The following is an 8,581-nucleotide window of genomic DNA, read 5'->3' as shown; positions in this document are numbered from 1 at the left end:
CAGTAAACTGTGTCCGTCTACTTGAGTTGCGAGTGCCGGCACACGCGGCAGAGGGCGGCGAGGCGATACTGGGATGTCAGTTCGACATGGAAAGAGATATCCTCTACTCTGTCAAGTGGTACAAGGACGGCAGAGAGTTCTACAGATATGTGCCCGCCAGTCAACACCCTGTCAGCCACTTTGCAACCCCTGGAGTCATGGTTGATGTATGTAGGTTGGAGTTTAGTTTTATTTTTGTATTTATTTATTTAGCTTACTATTATTTAAAAAAGACAAATAAATAAATAAAATATGGCAACAGTAAAGACACTTTATTTATTGATCACTAGGCTGTTGCTTGCGACTTCGCCCACGTGAAATTAAAACATAATAAAAAACAGCCTATGTTACTCACATATAGTGAGTCTTTACAACACACCTTTCTATAAGTGTAATTTTTAAAATCGGCCGAGTAGTTTTTGAGTTATTTCAATACATACAAAAATACAAATCGTTCCTTTTACTAACTATAGTATTGATATATAAATAATCAAAAAAGCTTGTAAGTAAGCATTATTAATGAAGAGTGTAAGCGGTGTTATCAGCTACAGACCTCGAGTTTAACTGCGGTTTTTTTTTATCTTAAAAATCAAAAACTAAAAACTAAACTGCCAGCATCAATTGCGATAAATAGCATAATAGAATTAATACTACGAAGTATTTTAAAGCGGAACATTCACATACTATTTGAATTGCCTCTCTAAAATTTTAAAATTATGTTAAATATTTTAACAGTTTCTTGAAGTGGCACTCTAGTTGTCGACCCGGTTATGAAAGTAAAGAAAAACTAGATGTAGTTATATACGATTGTACTTTAAAAGTTAAATAAGAAAATATGCATAGTTGCATAGAAAACTAATGCTTTGAAATATAACTAAAAAGAAAAAAAAATCAAACACCTAAATATTAAAGACAATCAGCGCTCTCTCGTGATATATCGATGACAACAAAGGGAGTGTATTGCTATGACGTCATCTAGTTAGACAATCTCTGAAAACTGCAAACAGACAGCTGGACCACAGCTGTTAACTAACACGATTCATAAAACCCCAGTTTTATGAAAGCGTCGAGTGGAAAATTTTTGTTTATGTACAGTCATCGACGAAACATTTGGAAGCAAACCATTGTAGACAATAAAGTCTTATTTAATCTTACTAACACTGGAACTGCGAAAGTTTAGATGGATGGATGTTTGTTAGAGTTTGTAGCTTAAACGGCTAAACGAATCTGGATGAAATTTGGCATAGATGTAGACCATAGTCTGGAGGAAAACATAGGCTACTTACTTTAGTTTTTTTTTAATACCACGCGGAAGGAGTCACCGGCGAAAACTAGTTGTTAAATAAATCAATTATTTAAGTACAAGCACTTTGATATTACTGTCACGAGACCAGTTAAAATTGATTAGATAAATGTTTTATGGCTATGTTTTGGCATAACTAACTAACGGATAGAAAACCTTTAATTCGATAGATAGACTTTTAACGCAGATGTTTACGTAAACATAAAACAAAAGTAATCCTCACCTACGCTAATGTTTTGAAGGTTCACGTTACAATTAATTAAGGGAAACTATAATTAGAAGTTGTAATGTAAGCTTCGATTGCCGCTCCGCCATCAATTATGAAATAATTCCCGTTTCCAATTAATTTATTAAGTTCATACATTTACGTACAGCAATTAAGTGAGCACAAGTTGTGTAGATATTGAAATATGTCAATTTCGACGTACATTCAAACATTTCCTACTAAATATATTAACTTAAATATCTAAAAGAGTCTAAAATTTTAATTTGTGATAGATTTCTATCTTTTAATCAACGTATGAGTAACCAGTTTGTTTAATTTATATAAATAATGAACCTTATTTTGAGGTTATCTCTTAGTAGATCAAACAGTAGCGCTTTTTATATGCATATAGCACTTCGACTACATTAACAACGCTGAAGCAAACAGGTCTTATTACTGACATTGCGCGTCTCGTCCTTCGTCGATTAAAAGTAGACAACGCAACCGCTATTGCGAATGTCTATAGGCAGCGGTCACTTCGCCATTTCGACGGAATCAGTTGGCCGCTTGCTTGTTTTTCACCTAATGATATATATAAAAAAACAATCTTAATTACATTTCAGTTGAGACGGTCTTCCAGCACGGTTGTAACGTTAGTGCATCTCTCAAGAGAATCTGCGGGTCTGTACCGATGCGAGGTGTCCGGGGAGGCGCCACTCTTCGCCACCGTACATGAGGAAAAGTATATCACTATATACTGTGAGTTTGTATTATAAATACTTTTTAAATAGCTTTCGCCCGCGGCACCGTCCGCGTAGAATTACCAAAAAGAAAAATTAAGTAGCCTATGTGTTCTTCCAGATTATACTCCACATCTACGGCAAATATCATCGTTATCCTTTCCGTAGTTTAGGCTATAAACTCTAACAAACATCCATCCATCTATATAGACTTTCTCATTTATAATATTAGTATAATCAGTAAGATTATTATGTTAATAACATAAAAACCTGTATATATTAGTAGGATTTTTGATTTTTTTTTGTAATTTTGTAATTTTTTCTTCTTTTTGTGTACCAATATTCAAGCATTCTGTCGTTATGAATTATGAACTTAAATATCAGAAAGTATCAATTACGAAACAAAATAGTAAACATTAAGAAATATTCATTTTGTATACTACCTGGAATATTAATCAAGCCACGAATACGACGACATTAATTATCTGCTATACGAACTTACAGAGCGTGGCCATCGGGATTTCCTTTGTACAGACAAAGACGCTTATTCATATTCAAATGTTTCAGACATTTCATGCAAAACTAACCTACATTATACATTTTATTTAATATGTTTGGTAATAACTTTAAATATAATTATAATACGATGTTAAACAAACTCAAAAAGGTAGACCTTTAACAAAGTATGAGCAATTTAGAAGAAAACGATTATTGCTATTTACTTTAGACAGGGGCTTTTTAATTTTATTCTTAAAACGAACCACTATTTTTGATTTTCTAATATACCTTATTGTTATATGTAATTTCTGTTTCTTTTCAGTATTACCTGAAACAAAACCCTTCATAACGGGTTTAAAAGAGAAGTACAACGTCGGTGATAGAGTAAGAGCAAATTGCACATCACCAGGTTCTCGACCAGAAGCTCAGTTAAAATGGCTTATTAACAACAAACTTGTTGGAAAGAACTACATACGAGGACCCTGGTATCGGGCGACTATGCAGCCTGACGTAACAGAAACTATATTGGAAGTGAAGTTTATCGTGGGATCGCATCACTTTAACTTTGATGTAATGGAACTTAAAGTAAGCGGTAACAAATTCCATAGAAAAATTCTGGATCGTTTACTTATTTCTATATACTAATTCAAAAACTATTGAATAGATTTAAATAAGCACTTATAGATGCTTCTTACCTTTCTACTTGTTTATCTATACCAGCAAATCCAATCTTAATTACTGAGAATGTATCAAAATAGAGTTTTAATAGAATCTCAGCTTATTTGCTCGCTTAAGTATCTGTTTATTTAATGAAAGATCGTTAAATATGAGACAAAATCGTTTAGCGTTTCTTTGCCTCTGTATCACTTCAGTCTTCTGACAAAAAAACAATATTTTCTCTATTTCCAGTGTCAAGCAACAATAGCACCGTTATACCAACAAGAGACTGTGTATCAAGCTGTACGGAAAGATATTCCGCCGATGGATTCCTTCACGGATGTACCTCAGCTGGGTGAACAGCCGCTACCGAACTTTCCAGATTTCGGCGACACTAATCAACTGCCTTTAGAAGATGAAACAGGTAACTGTTTTAAGAGTCATACGTAAACTTGCAACTTAATTTTATGTTACAGACCGTCTTCTTTTGAAGCATAGCATCTTAACAGACCTATAAAAGGATCTTTATTTCATGTTGGTGAGATTGTACAAGTCATCTTCTTAGAGAAGAACTTCTTACCCAAATAATGTTTGTAAAAAAGATATAAGCTTGTAAACAACGACATTCATTGGAGATATCACGAATTTTATTAAAGCTGCACGTATAGTCTATTCAGTATTGCTTCTTTTGTTACAGATGATGCTGCGACTGTTCTGCATTTAGACAAATTGCTTGTATTTATTATGTTATTGCTATTTCACTTTTAATGTTAATTACCACAGCAGCGCTGCCGCCGATTGCATTTTACAATGGACCCAATTTATGTAGGCTAACAAGTTTTCCTATTAACACTTCAATTTATATATAGTTGTAATAAATTATTTCTTAAAATTGTTTTTTAATGACGACATCCGGGATACTCCTCGATCCGTGGTTTTGTCGTATGTATTTTTCAATTGTCTCTAATCCTGTAGTTCTTCTAGTTGGTATCTATGGTCGAATGTATCTTACTAACAATGAAGTTAAATGCGAAATTTTAGAAAGATAGATTGATGTTTGTTAGAGTTTACCACATAAACGGCTGAACTGATCTCGATGAATATTTGCATTTTATTTTAGTTAATTTCGGACGGAGTTGCGATAGCTGATTTAAATAAAGTGTCTGAAAGTCCCCAGCAGTTGCATTTTTCAACTGCTGAGTATAAATAGAGCGTCGGTGGCTCAATGGCTTGAGCACTTGACTTGTAATCAACAGGTCTTGGGTTCGAATCCCGCCGCCATGTACCAATGTGATTTTCGATTTTTCGAATTTTCATATGTACATAATTTACCCGACGTTCTTACGGTGAAGGAAAACATCGTGATGCAACCTGCACATATTGGCGAAGAAATTCAAAGATATGTGTGAAGTCAACCAACCCGCACTTGGCCAGCGTGGTTGACTATGGCCTAGTCACCCTAACTTTAGGGAAGGCTCCGAGCCCCTCGGTGGGGACGTATAGTGAGCTGGTGACGAGTATAAATGTTAATCCTTAAAATAAACAGGGATAGTGTTTTTGTTTAAAATTGTATGCAGTATTACATTATTATAGCGAAATCCCATAGATGTGGTTTATTATTTGCGTTAAATGACAAATTCCATTTATTTCGCGGTCGCATGTCATCTGATCGTTGAGAACTTTAGCGAAATGATTGGCATTATTATTGTAATCACACACTGATACGTCATTACGAACAATGACAAAACAAAAATAGTCAATGTAATTTTTGTAGTATAAAACCTAGTTCATCAGAAGTAACGAATGTTATTTTTATGGAAACAAATAGACTTTATTGAATAACATAGTATTCCTGTGTTCCATCCTGCGTTCCATTCAGGTCATTCGTTCACCACTCAAAGAACTACAAACTTAAAAACTAATAAATACAATTTCTTTGTTCTTTCTACAAGCAGTTTCTATTTCCAAGTCGAAATAAAAATATTCATCAGATGCAAAGATGTTCGTTCCGAGACTAGGTTTACTTTACATGCCAGATCCTTTCTATAAAGTCTAATACTCGAATAATGTACTGTGAACTACGTAGTTCTAGATTTTTCTAGAAATACGACATCTAAAACAGTAGCTATAAGATTGTACTCAACTAAAAATAAATAATAAGATCTTAAATGATCCCAAAAGTAATATTGTTTAGGCTTTTATGTCTAAAACTACATCCATCTTGTAGATAATTTAATAACGTCACAACTATGTAAGAATAAGAACATAATATAGGAAAGTGGCGACTAGTCAACAATTTGCTTTGTCCTGAAATAGAATAAAATATTACTGTAATGAAAAACAAAAAAGAATATGAAGAATTCTTATTTTTATTATAGAACTTTTGTTTTATTTCTAACTTGTAGTCACTTTATATCGTTCTCATATGAAATCGACCTTTTCCTTTATGAAAGACAAATTCTCTAGATTTTTCTCAAGATTCACTTATGACAATGAAATTTTTGTTTGACACGATTAAATATTTTTCAATTACAACCCTTTTTCCTTATTAATTAATTGTAATTATTCGTCTAGACTTTATTTTTTTCTTATAACTTCTTACCTTGTTTATTCGACATCTAATCTTGGTGTAGTTTTATTACCTGCCTCATACATGTTTGCAATAATGTTGTTTCCTTGTATAAATGATGCGTTTTGGGTAAAAATAACTTTATTTTGTACAATACATTTATTTGTCTCTTAATATTTTTTTTAATTGTATAATCTATAGCCATGTTTCTGTCAGACAAATACTCGGTGATGCTATTTTAGAACGACGATTTTTAAAGAAATTTAAAGGTACAACTTTTTATGTGTTAAAAGAAACTACACCGACCAATCAATTTTGATAATTTAATTTAATAAAAACTAGAATAAAACTAATGACCAAAATCTATGTTTTTCAAATGTCTATGTTTCTTGAATACGATATTGCATTGTTTAAAAAGTCATAAAAAACGTTTTAATACTTTAGCATATAATAGTTAGAGAATAATTGTCGAACAATAAAACTAACTACACTTGACATAATATATCTAAATAATAAAAATATCAACTATTAATAATAAACAACCGTACCTACATATCACAGCTCTATTCATTTAGGAAGAGGAATTGCCCTACGACTGAACCAAATAATAATAAGATACAATTTGAACTCGAATATTTTAATAACTTTAATTTAAAATTGAAAATACTTCAAAAGGAATTCTTAAATCTTAAATCGTTTACACTTTTGAAAATAGATTGAAAGTTACAACCAAATACGAGCAAAAATGGTTCGAGTTCGCTTATTGGTTTAGGCCACTTCTGTGTAATATCGATTGATTTCATTGTATTTTTAATTTTATTTATAAGAATCATTCGGTACGATTCTTTTGTTCTATAGTTGAAGGATACTAAAATTGACTTATAATATTACATTATCAAAAATATTCATGGAGCAAAAATTGCCACGCTAATAGAGTTATCTCAATAATTCCACTTCGGTCACTCTATCATTTTTTAAGATCAGTTACAATCATCCGCATACTTATAGTACTATGAGATTAAAGTAATCCTATAAAGATTTTAACAGTTTTATTGTTCATAAATAACCTTATCTTTAACATAATGTCAATTAAATCTCAAATTAATAACGGATGTCAGCAACTAGGAAAACTCAGTTCCTTGTTAATCGATTGTCTACATTCATTGCTAATAGATTACGATATCGATTGCAAATGTACGACTTCCTTGCGTTTCTTACCGCGGAAATGTTCTTCGATTTCAGCGAGCGACTTCCCTTTCGTCTCTGGTACCATGAATAGAACAAAAAAGAACGCAACCGCACAGAACGCGGTGTACATCCAGAATGTACCCGCTGACGTCAGCACAGCCTAGACAGAAAAAAATACTAGAGTAAGAAATCATATTAATGTTATAAATGCGAAAGTTTAGATGGATGGATGTTTGTTAGAGTTTGTAGCCTAAACGGCTAAACGGATTTTGATATAATTTAGTATAGACGTAGAAGATAGACTGAAAGAACACATAGGCTACTTCGTTTTTTTTAATTCCACGGGGATGAAGTAGAGGGCGAAAACTAGTAATATAACAAATTATCAATATAACAACTTTAGAGGCAGCATTAGTATACACAATTCGAAACTGTGTCCTATAAAAAACTAGCGACGACAAATAAATGTTATAATATATTTTAATGACAAATTCGATGCTAAAAAAAATATTTAATAGTACTCATTAATTTACGTCACCATAGAAACAATAAAGTGACTAAACGTGAGGAATATGACCTCAGCGAGATCAAAGCATTCAAATCTATAAAGGCTATTTACCATTTTTACTGTACAGTAAATATAAAAAAAAAGTTTTATGTGAACGCGCGATGCGATTTCTTTATGAAAGAAAAATATATTCTTTTAATTTATAACTGCAAATACGCTTAATTCTTATTCATTTATTGTGGCTTAAGAGAAGGTCAGATGTTAGGCTTAATTTAGTAAAAAAAAACACTGTCACAAACTATTGTGTCTCGCAGATAAATCGCGCGGACGTAATTACAGAGATCACGGATAGTGATGCTATGGCACATAATATGTCTATCTTGTTAAATTCTTTTGTTATAAACAACACCAGGTTTTTATAGCGGAAGCGGTCACATGATATCATTGCCATAAATCCCACAGAACTAGTACTATTTATTAAATTAATAAATTTAAAAACTTCAACTTACTTCTAAAGCATGGTACGACTTGATAACCGTGAACATGGAGAGAAGGTTGACAGCGCTGGCCATAGCTGACAATTGGGACCGATAGTGTGCCGGGAAGAGTTCGCCTAGCAACAGGAACGGTAGACCTCCGAAGCCGAGAGAGAAGCCGAGCATGAACACTACCAAACTCACGATGGGCAGATATCTGTAAAGAAATCAACGTTGAATGTAACTGGCACCTTTGACTTCAAGGACAAAATGTTTTGACGCTATTCAATTGTTTTGGACTAAAAACTAATATTCATTATTTTTTATTTATGTTTATTTGTTACCCGAGCCATGATTCGGCTTCAAATTGGAAGTAGAAAGCTGCTCCCATGGCTGCC

The 8,581-nt window shown here is 32.8% G+C and overlaps 2 protein-coding genes across 2 annotated transcripts in view; one reads left to right on the top strand and one right to left on the bottom strand.

Moving 5' to 3' along the window:
* Positions 1–6: 6 nt before the first annotated feature.
* On the top strand, positions 7–4,334 carry LOC106106550. Its single transcript, XM_013287151.1, has 5 exons — positions 7–206; positions 2,171–2,306; positions 3,108–3,370; positions 3,695–3,866; positions 4,140–4,334. Exons 1-5 carry the CDS (start codon positions 87–89, stop codon positions 4,208–4,210), a joined length of 762 nt encoding a protein of 253 aa, XP_013142605.1. The 5' UTR covers positions 7–86; the 3' UTR covers positions 4,211–4,334.
* Positions 4,335–6,290: 1,956 nt separating this feature from the next.
* LOC106106400 (facilitated trehalose transporter Tret1-like) overlaps positions 6,291–8,581 on the bottom strand; it is a 14,865-nt gene continuing 12,574 nt past the window's right edge. The window contains exons 8-10 of the mRNA XM_013286977.1: positions 8,528–8,576; positions 8,217–8,400; positions 6,291–7,359 (exon numbers count right to left, since the gene is read on the bottom strand). Of these exons, the coding sequence (XP_013142431.1) occupies positions 7,186–7,359; positions 8,217–8,400; positions 8,528–8,576 (407 nt within the window). The 3' untranslated portion in view covers positions 6,291–7,185. The remainder of the gene's footprint in view (positions 7,360–8,216; positions 8,401–8,527; positions 8,577–8,581) is intronic.

The sequence above is a fragment of the Papilio polytes genome, unplaced genomic scaffold, assembly GCF_000836215.1.
Source record: "Papilio polytes unplaced genomic scaffold, Ppol_1.0 DF822178.1, whole genome shotgun sequence".
Classification (NCBI taxonomy): Eukaryota; Metazoa; Arthropoda; class Insecta; order Lepidoptera; family Papilionidae; genus Papilio; species Papilio polytes.
Note: the sequence above shows the minus strand (reverse complement) of the source record. Positions and strands in the feature narration are given on the sequence as shown.

Bases quoted from the DNA above. Each gene is read 5' to 3' on its own strand.
- LOC106106550 (XM_013287151.1), top strand. From the start codon at position 87: ATGGAAAGAGATATCCTCTACTCTGTCAAGTGGTACAAGGACGGCAGA. The intron at 2,307-3,107 runs GTGAGTTTGTAT...GTTTCTTTTCAG, and splicing joins AAAGTATATCACTATATACT to TATTACCTGAAACAAAACCC. The intron at 3,371-3,694 runs GTAAGCGGTAAC...CTCTATTTCCAG, and splicing joins TTGATGTAATGGAACTTAAA to TGTCAAGCAACAATAGCACC.